General features: G+C 48.3%; 6 protein-coding genes across 6 annotated transcripts; 2 read left to right on the top strand and 4 right to left on the bottom strand.

Moving 5' to 3' along the window:
* Positions 1-237: 237 nt before the first annotated feature.
* On the bottom strand, positions 238-2,090 carry N7520_002533 (gamma-glutamyltransferase family protein; the record flags this gene model as incomplete). The annotated part of the gene is made up of 4 exons (XM_057136468.1): positions 238-1,449; positions 1,499-1,848; positions 1,894-1,912; positions 1,959-2,090. The coding sequence occupies 4 exons, from the start codon at positions 2,088-2,090 to the stop codon at positions 238-240; spliced, it is 1,713 nt and encodes a 570-aa protein (XP_056999154.1).
* Positions 2,091-3,208: 1,118 nt separating this feature from the next.
* On the bottom strand, positions 3,209-4,656 carry N7520_002534 (putative cytochrome b5 reductase; the record flags this gene model as incomplete). Its single annotated transcript, XM_057136469.1, has 2 exons — positions 3,209-4,488; positions 4,533-4,656. 2 exons carry the CDS (start codon positions 4,654-4,656, stop codon positions 3,209-3,211), a joined length of 1,404 nt encoding a protein of 467 aa, XP_056999155.1.
* A 486-nt stretch (positions 4,657-5,142) lies between these two features.
* On the top strand, positions 5,143-6,897 carry N7520_002535 (cytochrome P450; the record flags this gene model as incomplete). The annotated part of the gene is made up of 3 exons (XM_057136470.1): positions 5,143-5,275; positions 5,324-6,160; positions 6,212-6,897. The coding sequence occupies 3 exons, from the start codon at positions 5,143-5,145 to the stop codon at positions 6,895-6,897; spliced, it is 1,656 nt and encodes a 551-aa protein (XP_056999156.1).
* Positions 6,898-7,095: 198 nt separating this feature from the next.
* On the top strand, positions 7,096-8,633 carry N7520_002536 (putative MFS transporter; the record flags this gene model as incomplete). The annotated part of the gene is made up of 4 exons (XM_057136471.1): positions 7,096-7,484; positions 7,537-8,007; positions 8,061-8,202; positions 8,247-8,633. 4 exons carry the CDS (start codon positions 7,096-7,098, stop codon positions 8,631-8,633), a joined length of 1,389 nt encoding a protein of 462 aa, XP_056999157.1.
* A 430-nt stretch (positions 8,634-9,063) lies between these two features.
* N7520_002537 (uncharacterized protein) lies at positions 9,064-11,030 on the bottom strand (the record flags this gene model as incomplete). The annotated part of the gene is made up of 11 exons (XM_057136472.1): positions 9,064-9,181; positions 9,228-9,312; positions 9,362-9,631; positions 9,675-9,771; positions 9,817-9,946; positions 9,990-10,120; positions 10,167-10,252; positions 10,306-10,399; positions 10,443-10,617; positions 10,671-10,826; positions 10,906-11,030. The coding sequence occupies 11 exons, from the start codon at positions 11,028-11,030 to the stop codon at positions 9,064-9,066; spliced, it is 1,467 nt and encodes a 488-aa protein (XP_056999158.1).
* An 888-nt stretch (positions 11,031-11,918) lies between these two features.
* N7520_002538 (Zn(II)2Cys6 transcription factor domain-containing protein) lies at positions 11,919-14,326 on the bottom strand (the record flags this gene model as incomplete). The annotated part of the gene is made up of 8 exons (XM_057136473.1): positions 11,919-12,233; positions 12,269-12,582; positions 12,626-12,682; positions 12,746-12,803; positions 12,866-13,004; positions 13,056-13,577; positions 13,621-14,091; positions 14,142-14,326. The coding sequence occupies 8 exons, from the start codon at positions 14,324-14,326 to the stop codon at positions 11,919-11,921; spliced, it is 2,061 nt and encodes a 686-aa protein (XP_056999159.1).
* Between the last annotated feature and the right edge of the window lie 475 nt (positions 14,327-14,801).

Genomic DNA, 14,801 nt, shown 5'->3' on the forward strand with positions numbered 1-14,801 from the left:
TGCTTAAGAATAATTCCCTCCGTCATTGTTTTAGACTCGATTCTAACTGGAACATGTGGCCGCCATGTGGTGCCATGACCGCATCATTGCATGTCCAGCGCGAAATCGTCACTGTGATTCACTTAGGACTGGAATAAGTATCCGACACAGTTTGTTTCATTTCTTTGCCTACATTGCTAGCCTGAAAGCTATGAAGTTTGTATCTGAGGACACACAAATAACAGAAGTATGGGGCAATCACATAGGAACTGCCATGCCATCACCTCTCGGATCACTCCCTGCACTAAAAACCCTTTGACCATCCTCCATTTCCATACGAATGATCTGCCCTCTACCGAATAAATCCCGTTGCCACCCCGTTCTAACCTCAACTCGATGTCCTCGCCTCCGCAACCCATGAATTGCTTCCGAGCTTATCCCTTCCTCGACATCGACATTCCATCCATCACTAGAGGTCCCAACTCCAAGACACATTCGCGGCGCATCCAGAGCTTCCTGCGGACTCATCCCAAACACCAACATATTCATCAAGACCTGCACATGACCCTGCGGCTGCATAAAACCACCCATAACCCCAAACACCGAGTGAAGCGATCCGTCAGGATTTGTCGCCATAGCCGGAATAATAGTGTGATATGGTCGTTTCCCAGGTTCTAGCGCATTGGGGTGCCCCGGTTCGAGTAAGAAGTTCGCACCCCGACTTTGAAGTGTAAATCCACAATCTGCGGGGATGATACCGCTTCCAAAACCGTGGTAATTACTATTCACGACTGATGCGGCGTTCCCGTGGGCGTCCGTCACGGCAAAGTATACCGTGTCACTTGATCGGAGCGCAGGACTGCCATGATCAAGAACTCCAGATGCCTGGTTGGGATTGTACAGACGTGCGCGCTCTGCGAGATACAAGGATGAAAGCAGGTCTGGCGCGGTGTTGAAATCAGGGTCGGATATCCACCATGTACCATCAGTGAAGGCGATTCGCAAGACTTCTATCAGCAGGTGCAAATACTCTGCTGAGTTGTGGGGAGGAATCGGGGTCCCTGTTTTTTCGAGTTCTTGGATCATCCCAAGTGCCATGAGTGCTATTATGCCTTGGCCGTTTGGTGGATGTTCCCAGATATCAATACTCTGCTTGCTCTCTGGTGTGAAGCGTAATGATACCGGATCCACGCTGTCACTGCCTCTTTCTGCGTGGTACTTGAGATCCGCCTCTGAGAGATACCCTCCAAGGTCTTGCATGACTTTTGCAATTGCCTTGGCTATCCGCCCAGAATAAAAACCATCTTTGCCTTCGGATGCCAACTGATGGAATGTATTCGCCAAAGCCGGCATCTTCATTATCTCTCCTACCCGGGGAGCCCTGACCCCATCTGTTGCGGTAGAGTCTTTTTTGAGCATCTCTTTAAAGTTAGGGGATGCGTCTCGAAGGGATTGTTCATTGACTTTCCACTGCCAAGTACCTGTCAGCTCATCCCATGACCTCCAAATAGATGCTTACATAGTAGGCAGATATCTCCGACACAGGAAACCCCTTCTCGGCCAATTCTATCGCTGGTTCCAGGATCTCCTTCAGTGAAAGTCTCCTGCTCCCAAATCTCTCCACGGTATCAATCCAACCCGCCGCCGCCCCTGGAACCGTGACAGCACAAACACTTGTGAGTGGAATGCCACCGGGCTGATTATTCACCATGCCGAGCTTTCGTCGGACCTCCTGCAGAGTGATGCTGGCAGGCGCTCTTCCAGACCCATTGATTGCTTCGACCTTTTTCTTCTGTGCATCGTAGAAGAGACAAAACATGTCGCCTCCGATTCCGGTGGACCAGGGCTCGGTAACATTGAGACATGCAGCTGCATATGGTGAGCTGGGATCGATGTTATTGGGAAGCGACTAACCAACGGTAATAGCAGCATCCTGTGAATCATTAGCATGGACTCTGTACCGGGGGTGTTGTTCTTACGGCGGCATTGCCTCCTCGTCGAAGGATACTCTGGCCGGCTATTGCTGCTAACGGTTGAGTGCAAGCAACAATTCCATTAATACTGTGCACTGCACTTCGTCTACTAGCAAATGGTGAAAATGTAACAGGCATGATGAGATATCTTATCAATGATAAATCAAATGATGTGTTCTGAGTTACTATGGAAGGGCGGGGAGGAAAGGGAGAACTCCGAAGTGCGGGGGATCTACAAATCGATCATACAAGAAACCAGCCAATCACATATTCCCTATTATGGCCCTCACTTCACCCAATAGCAATTGAGTTAGTCTTGAAGGGGTTTCCATTTTTCCATTCAAAGTCAGACAATTGCTGGCGTACAGTGGCGTTCCATGAGTTTGAAACCCCCCGACCCACTGTAAGTAATTCTGCCGCATTTTCTGCCAGATAAAACCTCATATTCAGTAATTAGTATGCCAACCCTCACTATCAATAACCTGTTTGACCCTATGAGACATAGTAACAGCGGATTTTTCTAGCCTATCAGATAAAATCTTGGCTTATATTTCCTGAGCTACAAAATCAACGAAATTGGCGTCTCCTCGTTGTCTGGCATACCCTAATTTCAATGTGCATCAGCGCGTCTTATATCGGGTGTTCTGCTAGCGTATTCTCTAGGCGGTATGCTATCTATAGTAGGCGGTGATGGAAGAGCGGTGAACGGGGATCTCAAACTCATGGAACGCCACTGTACAAGCTGATGTTGATTGGATGTGAACCGTGCGATGACTAATCACTTCCATGTTTTGCGTTTTCAGGTCACGTGGACTTTCCTGTCTTAGTGATTCTCATGCTCATGATCTCTGCCTATAGCAACTTTTTACCTCAAATGCAAAAACTTCAAGGGTTAATGAAATGAGATGACAAAATCCTTCACCCCCTATACAGTATGCCGAGGTTGTGAGGATGACTCGCTTGGCATACCCACTTTGACGCGTCCAACGCGTTTGAAACAGCCTCGGTTCATCGACGCTTTTTGCTCAAACATCTCGGCCCGAGTCCACTCGGCCTCAAGTTGAGAACTCGGTGAAGTAGTAAAGCGGGTCGAAGTTATTCCATTCTGTTGGGTGCGTTAACGCTTTTTAGACTGACGGCCGATATGATGAGCTATATCTCCAACCCGATTTGTCGCCCTACTCCACCGAAGTACGAACAAGACCAATATTAGAAAACTAATTCAATTATTACTTTCTACCTCGGCTGGTAACTATCTAGAAGCAAAAAACCTCGTCGCTCATCTTCGATACTGGGCCTGGTTTGGTGAACCCGAGTCCTGCCAAGTTTTTCTTGGTTGCCGTTATCATCCCTGGAGGCCCACATAACAGAATCTTCGTCTCGGGTGATTGTGGTGGGAGGTGCGCCTCCAGGACGCTGCTATCCACATGTCCCGTTCCGTATGTCCAGTTCTCTGGTGCGGTGTCTAGCATGTACCAGATTTTGAGGTTCTGCGGGTATCGACGGGCAAAGGTCTCCAGCTCTTCGCGGAGGAGAATGTCCGCTTCGCTGCGGTTTGCGTAGATCAGACTAATCTCCGTTGTGTCGGTGTCGTTTTCACAGATCGCACGGATCACCTGGTACATTGGGGTGATTCCTGTGCCGCCCGCCACCATGCCTATCTTGCGGCAGAGTCCGCTGTGGTAGCGGAAGGCGCCCTTGGGTCCACGGAACTCCACTTCGTCGCCCACTGATAGACCGGCGAGGTATTGGCTGATGAGACCTTCGGGATAGCATTTCACTACTAGTTCGAGCTGGCCGCGGTCGAGGTTGTTGGAGGTTGGGGTGTATGAGCGTATCACAGTGTTGCCGTCGATCATTGCCTTGATGGCGACGTGTTGGCCGATGGGGAGACCGAGGACGCCATTGGGATTGGGAAGAGCGAAGACGAAGCGGTAGACGTTTATGGACAACTGGTCCTTTTTCACGAGAGGGAGACTTTGGTATTGCTGCGGTTCGAGGAATCCACGAGTCAAGTGGGGATCAGCGCGAATGAACTTCTTGGCCTTTATGCGTGGAGGATAGCGCATGAAGCCCTCATCGATTTTGGTGAATCGGCTGGCTTGTCGCGCGACTAGGATCCCGATCACTCCACTGATGGTGCTTGCTGCAAGGAATCCATTCACGAAGCCACCCCGAGGAAGACGGAAAGTCTTCAACTGGTGAGGAAGTAGCTGGGGGAGGGCGCTGATGCGTTGCTTTTCCCGGCTGCAGACATAAAGGACTGGCAGCATCACAGCTAAGGCGGTGACCAGACTAAGGCTGCTTCTGGAGGACTTCTTCTCTGGCTCCTTCTGTGATACCACCCGAACAGCCTGTGGACGGACATACTGCTGGGCATTCTTGAGGACACCCACGAGATAGGGCTGCATAATCTCACGCGCATCCTCGGAATGGCCAACATCCTCATAGGCTTCGGTAGCATCTGTACCCGCAGTCTCGATCAACACCTCTGCACCGCCTGGATGATCTTGCAGATATTCCGTAATATCAAACACTATCCAATCAGTATCTTGTTTTTAACGATTGAAAGTGATTTACCTTGTCCGTGGATGACGATCCATGTGTCATTCTTCGTGTTGTGCGCTGCCACATCCTTGAGTGTATACTCTGGCAGCTCAGCTTCAGCTGGCCATTGAGCCTTGGGCTGTGTCTCTGTAGCCATGATTTGAACAAAAATTGAACGATAAACAATTGAAAACGGAATGCGTCTGGTTCAACAGATAATTATGTGAAACAAATAGCGCACATAATTGACAAACTTTCTATGCCTCGGTATAGAATCCTATACCCGACAAAATCGGCAAGACGGCATTGATTGAAAGGACTCAAGAACGTCGAGAACCCGACCGAATCCACTTTTATCCCGAGATTATAGAGAAAAAAGCGTGGATCTCCTGAATTATTGCCTATCAAAGCGGGTCTTTTTGGACGATCATGGCTCAATTAGATCATCATAGTGGGACCGATATCTAAAACCTCAAGAGTACCGAGGCAGCCAATCGGCTTATTGAAGTTTACTATGGAACGGGATTTATTCTACATTGGAGTCTTAGGGCTCAAAAGGGATATGCGCGAATTGCATATTTTATAAATATTCGTTCGAGTCGAGTCTTTCTGAGTCTTTTCTCCTGGAATCCTCATACTTGACATGTCGGTAAAACAGTTCTACTTGCTGGGTGAGCCCAGTGCTTCCGCTCGTAATGTCGAGTTGGAGTCAACTCTCGATTATGCTGGAATTCAACTTTGGGTTGCAGGACAGTTTGCTATCGTTGAGCCCACTGGTATGTCTTGACTAACTCAAATTACCGTTCTAGGTTAACTCGACATAGGTATCTCCTTCCAGACAGAAGACGCAGAGCTCTCTACTCCATCGGAGATTCTCACAAGTCAAGACCCCATCGCTATCGCCATCGATGGCAAACCTGTGCGAGAAATTCCGGGTCCCAAAGGCCTACCATTTGTGGGAAACTTCTTCGAAGTTTACCCCGATCATTTAGGAAACCATCAACGCCTATTTGATCAATATGGCCCAATTTTCAAGACCACCAACATGGGCCGTACAATCTATCATACCAACGATCCTCAACTGTCACAGATTGTCTTTTCTGAGTCGGACTTTTTCACCAAGAATATCAACGAGTCACACCCCTTGTACCCGATCAAAAACAAGGAGGCCGGTGTCTTCTTAGGAGATACTGACACCCCCGAGTGGCGTGCTGCTCATAAGTTCCTTCCTCCTGCTCTTGGCCCCAAGGCCGTTCGTCACTATGCGCCAACTATGCAGCAGACTGTCGAGGATGCTTTCTCTGTGTTTGATCACTTTGACGAGCAAGGTGAAGCATGGAATGTTTACCAGTACATGCTGAAACTGGGTTCGCAGGCAGTTGGTAAGCTGGTGCTGGGCATCGACTTTCACCACTTTACCTCTCCCACTGCCCCGCCTCACGAGCTGGTGTACCGCATTGCGGAATCGTTGACTCTGAACAAGAAGGTGTCGGCGTGGGGTGACTGGTACGGTAAATTGCCATTTGGTGATCCGAAGAAACTGCGCGACGCACGAGTACGGATCGTCGAAATGGTCACCGAATCCATCAAAAACGCAGCCCGTGGTGGTATCAAAGACCTGCCCCTTCAGGATGCAGCTCTCACGGCTTCCAATATGGTTGGTGAGTAGCTGACGGAAGAGACAAAAATTGATAAGATGCTAACCATGATAGACTATGCCATTCGTGCCACAGACAACAAGGGCGAGAAACTGCCCAAGGCAAGCTTGATGTCAGCCTTGGTCGTAGCCACTGGTGCTGGATTCACCACAACCAGCTCCCTCCTCTCTTGGCTCCTTTACTCCGTCGTCAACTACCCAGGCATGCAAGATCGCCTGCTGCAAGAGCTAATCGATCACGACATCGATGCCGACACCCTAATCACAGCGGATTTAACCGACAAATTGACCTTCCTGGACAAATTCATCAAAGAAACACAACGTCGCCACAATCCCTCCTACCAACCCGCTCGCACAGCAAAGGTCGATATGATTCTCCCTGGTGGATACAAACTCCCCCAAGACTCCATCGTCATCCCAGCTCTCCACCACATCCACAATAACCCGAACGTCTGGGATAATCCTGCGCGCTTTGATCCCGATCGCTGGGATCGCGACGAGGTCAAGAACCGTCACAAGGCTGCATACATTCCTTTCGCTGCTGGACCGCGAATGTGTATTGGATTCAACTTTGCTTTGCAGGAGGTGAAGGTTTTCTTACCGAAACTTCTTTATCGGTATAAGTTTACTCGAGAGAGTGATGGGCCGATTGAGTATGATCCTATGTTCCAGTTGATACGACCAAATAATTTGTATGTTCGGGCTGAACGACGAGTGAAATGGCCACCGAAGACTGAGTGATCAATGGATGCACATGTGTATATAAATATTTAATGGCCATCGGCGATTTTTTTTCTCCAATCAAATGTTGAAGCCTAAAACGTCTCCACCAGAACCTTGGAAAACGGCAAAATTGACTCCGCTCGGACTTAACAACTTCCTCATCTTTAGGTTTCTGTTTCTGTTTCTATCTCTCCTTTTGTTTCTCCATCCTTGATCATGGAACAATCACGCGTCATTCGCGTCATAAAGCACGCCCTTGATGAATTAGGTCTCATCACCATGTGGCACTCGCCACGCGACGTCAAGTTCCTTTGCGCTCAGCGCTTCGTGCGACTATTTGCATACGGCGGCTCAACGCTAATTCTCGCATCTTATCTATCCGCCATTGGTATCTCTGATGATCGAATCGGTCTATTCATGACCCTGACCTTAGTCGGAGATGTCGTGATTAGTTTCTTCTTGACTCTTTTCGCTGATGCAATGGGTCGGAAGGCGGTTCTTTCGTTGGGATCGATTCTAATGGCGGGTAGTGGTGTGATTTTCGCGATATTTGGCAATTATTGGATTCTTTTGGCTGCTGCTGTTTTTGGTGTTATTAGTCCGAGGTATGTGAGATTTCCATTCTCTGTTTTGTTCCCGGATGTTGACTTTTGGCAGTGGGAATGAAATCGGCCCCTTCCGTGCTGTGGAGGAGTCGACTCTAGCCCATCTTACGAAGCATGAGTTGTTGAGTGATGTTTTTGCTTGGTATTCGCTGGTCGGTACCGCCGGTACTGCTCTTGGTCAGCTTGTTTGTGGTTGGATCATCACTTCGCTGCAGTCCTTGCATGGATGGGAGTTTATTCCTTCTTGTCGGATTATCTTCTTTGTCTATGCAGCTGTCGGTTTGATCAAGTTGATTCTGACCCTGGCTCTGACTCGTGATGTCGAGGCTACTGTGGAAGAAGTACAGGAGCAGGAACAGGAGCAAAATGGGGAAACCCGCCCGCTCCTGGCCAGCCCTGTTGTGCAGGAGGCCCCAAAGAAGAAGTCGTTTTGGTCAACCATCGAAGGCGATCTGTGGTCTTTGGTCATTCGCTTGTTCATCCTCTTCGGATTGGACGCTTTTGCATCTGGATTGGCATCCCTGTAGGTTCTCTTCTCCGCTGTGTTTATACCTGTGCTAATGGTTAAACCATCAGGTCATGGATGACATACTTCTTCCACCGGAAGTTCGACCTACCCGAAGGCGAATTGGGAACTATCTTCTTCTTCACTAGCAGCATTGCCGCGGCCTCGATGCTAGTCGCAACATCGATCGCCAAGCGCATCGGTAATGTCAAGGTACGTTTCAGACTAACCTGAAAGTTTACTAGCTAACAATCCAGACCATGGTCTTCACTCACCTGCCATCGGCTATCTGTCTCCTGCTCATCTCTGTGCCTAATAACCTCCCATTGGCACTAACCTTCCTTGTTCTTCGGGCCTGTTCCCAGAGCATGGATGTGGCCCCGAGAAGTGCATTCCTTGCTGCAGCCCTGCCCTCCGATAAGCGGACTGCCATTATGGGCGCGGTCAACGTGGTCAAAACCACCACGCAGAGTCTCGGCCCTCTTATCACAGGTATCCTGGCCCGGAACAACATGTTCGGTATCTCGTTCATGATTGCGGGTGGCTGTAAGATTGTTTATGATCTTGGCATGCTGTTCACCTTTGCTCCTAAGGAAGCTGAGCAGCGCAAACGGGCGCAAGAGAATGATGAGGAGACTCAGTAGCTGGACACGATTCTTTACAAGCTTGTTAGAATGAACGATTGAGACCTTGGTTCTCTCAACGAGGTAAAGCGATTGAAGGAATGCTATAAGTATTTTATGTTATATTTTATGTTATTTTAACCGATTCTTGAACTTGATCTTAAGCATTTGGATAAAAAAATAGATCTGATATTCACTGACATTCAACATCAAATTCAGATGTAACATCCGAGCCTAGGCTACTCTGGGTAAGTAATGAATGATTACATTACGATAACCATATATACCGTGATTAATCTCTTTGGTCTATTCAATCAATGGTTCCAAGGTTGGATGATTTGTATGGGGCCAAGAGGATTGGAATCTCGTAATTGGTGAAGTTCAAATTGGTGGATTTGAAAGTAGGATTCTTCGACATGGCCAATCATCTGAATCATAAATCTAGAACTCATCACAGCACCATCTTGAATGCTGGATTCCGGTCATCATTGTACCCAATGTATTGATCATATTTGCCGTTCCGTTTATCGCGATTGACTTTGGCGCAATAGAGCACATTGCAGAGGATCCTGCTCATGTGTCAGTACAGTCCAAGTAGGGGAGGTTTCTACTCACATAAACCAGGCAAACACGAGTAAGCCGAGGATAATAGTATGTCCTCGGTGGAATTGCGGGCCATCTGTACTCGGATAGTTGAAAGCTGCTACATATTAGTCTAAAAATAGCCTTAGAAAGTTGGGTCAACGTACTTGCAACAAACCCTCCACAGTTTGCAATGGCCAACTGCAATGCGGATGTGGTGGCTCGCTTATAATGGCCTGCTGAGTTGTTCGAAATCCACACCAAGATACAGGGGACACTGGCATACTGCCCAGTAGCCATGAGAAAGGTCATGCCATACTGAACACGTGGAGAATCGATGTTGCCAATGATAGCATATCCAATAATGGCAATGGGTAGTGTGAATAACATAATCACACCTCGAAGGTGTAGATGATCCGATATAAAGGCCACGATGACTAGATCGTCAGCTGGAACTCTGGGTCTGGGAGGGTGTCTTACCTGTAACGACCGTTGCCACCGCATAAGGAATAACCGACCATAGTTGGACATCATTGGCATCTTTGGCGAATCCGAGGTTTTTGATGATGGTTGGTAGCTATAAAGTCAGCAGTTGAACTTGAATTTTAAGTTGGAAACTCACAAATAGACCGAATGAATAAAGACCAGAGAGAATGGCAAAGTATGCAAATGCAGACAGCCACACTTGCACACATAAAATGCCCCGTCGTACTTCAGACCACATGAATGATTGCTCCTCGGCAGCCAGAGTTCTGTTAGAATTAGCACAGTCTTCTCAGAAAATTGGATACATACCCCTCAGCACTGGTAGGATTATCCAACATCAATCTTTCACGTCCAAACTCCCTCTCTTCGGTCGTAAGGAATGGAGCCGAGTCCAAGGAATTGGGAAGAACAAGGAAACTGAGCGCACCACAGGCAAAGGTCTATCTTGTTAACGGTATGATGGTGAAGATGGATGTCTTTGCTCACCAGAAGACCCTCGATAATAAAAATCCAACTCCAACCCTCCAATCCTCCTCGGGGAGCAATTGCCGCGAGTCCACGGGCCAGAAGACCTGAACAAAATGCTAATGTTATTCGAGTCCGCAGATGCAGATGCAGTACTCACCTCCAAATGCACCTGATAACGACGCAGCGGTATAGAACAGACCAATGCGGAGGGCCAAATCCGTTCGCCTATAGAATGACGACAAATACAGTACCTGCAAGTATCAGACGCGTTCTTAAGTTTGGCAGATCACTCACCATTCCAGGTAGTAGTCCACCTTCCGCAATGCCTAACAGAGCGCGGACTGCCACGAACCCGCCATAATTCTGTACAAAGCCTAAACACATTGTGATTATTCCCCATATAATGGTCAGGGATGGTAGCCAGATCCTCGGGGAGGCCTTTTTCAGCACGAGATTACTCGGCAGCTCACTACAGAATCAGTGTTTGTTCATTGCTATAGATATCTGGCACATGACACCCACCTGCAGATATAAAAGAGGTAGAAGACGGTCAATCCAATGTCGTATTGGTGGTCCGTGATATTGAGGTCGCTTTCCAAGCCAATGATTTTGGCATTTCCGACATTAGTGCGATCGAGGAACGAGCAGAGGAACAAGAGAGATAGCATAGGAAGGATCCTGTTGTCCATCGATTAGCTGTTCACCCCTAGAGCAAGAACCAATGGCACAGTTAGGATAATGAAAGAGGTATACTTACCGAAAATCAAGCTTTAGCAGTAAGCGACGAGTCAGCTTTTCCTGGTGCTCCTGATCCCCAAATCGATCCAGCGCCAAGCCCTGCTTGGCCTCTTCCAACTGCACGATTCCAGGTTTGGGTTCCATGATATCTAAGAACTGTCTGATGTGTTTAAAATGCTGTAGGATGAATGGAGTGATGTGCGAAAAGGAAAAATGACAATAACTATCGGCGTCCACATTTATGTCCGAGCGTCCCCCCGCTCTTTCCCCAGATTTTGCTGCCGAATTTCAAGATTTACACGGTAACTTGACTCTTCGGTGTTACTTTTATTTCCGCTGGCCTTTGAGTAGATGTTTAATGCTCCAACTTCAATTCTATGTATCTAAATTGCCAAAATACTTTAAGTAAGATATAAACGTCATAGACATACTTAACTTCGAAAGTCTCTCTCACTCGTTTCCAAGTCCCCCAAATCCTACCCTCTCCACTCGTAACCTGATTAGACGCTAATCCCAATGCATCTGTATCATTTTCTGCACTGCTCTGCGCCTACTTCTTTTCAGACTGCGCGCTATCTTTGTCTTTGTCTTCGGTGGGATCAGGAATTTCTTCAAGCTTCTTCTCCGCTTCTCACTGTTTCCGCGCGTACGCTCGTCGGGCAGCGGCGTCAATGCTGCTTTCGCCGATCATGGAGGTACCGGCTGGACCGGGGGCTAATAGGGTGATGTCAATGCCCATTGGGTTGAGGGATTGGTGCACTCCTTGAGCTGTTTTGGGATCTTTTAGCTTTTTCAGTGAGGTATAGAGTAAATATTCAAGAATGTGAGTATATAAACATGATGAATAGGACTTGGGTTGGGGCTTGGAGCTTATACAAGCGTCTCAAATCAGGGTCCACGATGACGTGATCCCAAGGCTGTGACTCCACTCGGGCAACATCAGGGGCAAGTGTCCCCAATACAATATTGGTTCAAATCAGCATTCACATATATACAAAAAAAATCATAATCATATACAGGAAATAGGGATAGCTATAGCCCAAAATCAGTATTGGCAAAATCAAACCAATCCCAACAAAGCATATCATCCACCGGCACGTCAGGTATCGACGCCCCAAAGGCACTCCCCGCCCGATTGACCGCATCGATAATCTGTCCATCCGACATAGCAGAAAATTGCATAGGTTCGGTCCACAGGTCCCCGGTGACTGGCTGAGGGACAGATACGGGTCTCTCCAGGGGGGATGAAGCAAGGGGTCGTGATTTTCCATCTGCCCGAGGGGAATGGTAGGTCCCCGGCGAATAAGTTCGCGCAGAAATCGCCCATATAATACAGAAGCGCCATTTCTATGGCTGGGTGTAGCTCCGATGCGTTCCAGAACCCCGGCCGTTTCTTCTATCAAGGTTCGCACGCTAGGCGCCAAGCTAGATCGACTGTCGCCAGGGGTGACGCTGAGGCTAAGAGCAGAGCATGCGGCGAAGGATATCATGATGACGGTGTTGTTTGGCATGGACTTGAGTCGGGATTCTCCTTGGATAGCGGCTCGGAGAACGTTCAGTGCAGCCGATAGACCGGCCGCTCGGAAGAAGCGCTTGACTTCAAGGGGTGCAGTGGGATGATTGATGACACCACCGTAGGTTGAAAGCTGGGTGTGGGTCACTAGAATCTCAACATAAGGTGGAAGGGAGCGCGCTGCTGTTGTGAGTTAAAGCTTTTCAGTGGCGGAAACCATACTTACTTCCGCCTTCGCTAATCGCCAGCGCCCATGTCTTATACCATCGATCGTAGAAGCTCTCTATCGTAGATTTAATTCTTTCCCATATTAGCAAATGGTAAATCATCCGGATGAGGGACGTACGATTGGGCAGCCTCAGATCCGGTGTCGACGACTCGATAGATATCACAGCTGGACTTGACTTTTCTGAATAATTCATCCTAGTATGGTCAGCTGGGTCAAACTCGTTGCCACCTGACGTACAAGATCTCTGCGCAGAACAGCCATGGAATTCATAGGTCCGTCTCGTCGGTCTGCAATATCCGAAAGATGCCACGCATCACAATTCTCGAGAAGTGCTGTTGGAGGGACGGTGTAGCTTCTTCCACGGGCAAGACAAACACTGTGACTGGTTAATTAATGAGATCATTGAAAGTAATATAGTCAATCTCACCCTCGTTCAACGACGAACAACGCTATCCAAGTTCTCTCCCGCCTTCGCAGTAATCGACGACCCCATTCAGAATTGGAATCAACGTCGAATCCATCCATTTGCAATGCTTTCTTTGCGTCAATGCAGTCAGCTCGAGCCAGTCGGCTCAAAAGATTCTGATCAAAGCTGGAGGACGGTGTTACGATCTTATTCAAAGATAGATCCAGCGCCACGGTCAATGCCATGGCAATATACGAGCACGTATCATCATCACCGAGTCGCTCACCAGGTGCCATCCAAGGCACATTCACCATGAATGCAAGAACAATCTCCACTGATCTGTACCTCTCCGTCATCACCTGCTTAGCGAGCCATTTACAATGCCTGCCCAGTCGCTTTGATAATGCCGCGGCGGATGGTAGAAACAGAGCGGCTGTAGCCAGAATTGACGTAAAAAGAAAGGCCGACTGATCCCGCACAAATTCCGCAGTGTGCACGAAGGGATCCAGTCCCCATCGCGTATGAGCAAGATGTTGATAAAAACTAGAAATATTAGAGGCATTCGAGAAAGACACGATAAACTTACAAAGAAAACAAACTCTCGGACTCGTCGAACGTGACCAAGCCGAGATCAACAGGATCCAGCTCCGGTCCAACGTCCAAGTTCGCCCGCGTAGGGACGAAGAAAGATTTCGCGCTGAAATCTGTAGAGCTACTATTCTGCGATATTTTCGGCACTGACGGCGGTTGGGGAGACTTCAACTCCCGGCGCAATTCTGTAGGCGAGAGCTGCAGATCTGAAGCCCGCGCCAGCAGCTGCAACGGATTCTCCGCATCATCGAGAGCCAAACTCTCATCTACATTATCATGTGCAGGTGGAGGGGGGCGTTCCGATGCTGCAAAACTGTCTGAATCACTTGCCAGTTGGCCCTGAACCCGACTGAGTAGGTCCTGTAAGTCTGAAATAGCCTTATCATAAGGGCCAACCGCATCAAGCTTGGGCCGCTTAATGGCTTGTTCAATCTGGTGGATAGCTTTCTCCAGCCCCTTGCGTTTGCTAGGAAGGACAATCAGCATGCATCATGTAGTATTCAGTTTACAACTAACTTCTTTACACCCTTCTGGCGGCCGAGTTGGTGACTGGGAACGATACACTCCACGTCGCTTTGTCTGCATTTCTCACAGCGGTCATGGCCCTCTGGTCGGGCGCAGCGGATCTTGCTACGCCGGCAATTTAAACATGCGGGCTGCTTTCCATGCTGGCCAGGAGTGGGTCGTACCGACTCCTCCATGGGTATGTCTGCCAGGAGTGTGCGGATGTATAACGCGCCCAGTACATGCATGAGCGTCGGGTATTCGGGTGATCAGTACTTAGTGGAGTACAGTAAGGTTTAGGATATGAATCAATATATACAACTACCTCTCACAAGCCCAGCCGGGCTAGCTCAATCGGTAGAGCGTGAGACTCTTAATCTCAAGGTTGCGGGTTCGACCCCCGCGTTCGGTTCTTTTTTTGTTTTTACACCTCAGGACCAAGCTTTATTTTTTTGGTTTTTTTATTTTCTATCATCACGGTTCTTTTACCCTAACACTGTAGGATCTTACAGTTTTGAATAAACGATAGATCACTGAACAATTCGAATGATGAATACACAATGTATACTTCGGGCTAGTATGTACTTCACACACTATGTAGCTCACAGGGGAAGGATACTAGTTGATTATATCAAAAGTGGACATGAGTATCAACATCGTACATAACCACTG

The sequence above is a fragment of the Penicillium odoratum genome, assembly GCF_028828045.1.
Source record: "Penicillium odoratum strain IBT 22623 chromosome Unknown utg000002l_segment0_segment0, whole genome shotgun sequence".
Lineage (NCBI taxonomy): Eukaryota > Fungi > Ascomycota > Eurotiomycetes > Eurotiales > Aspergillaceae > Penicillium > Penicillium odoratum.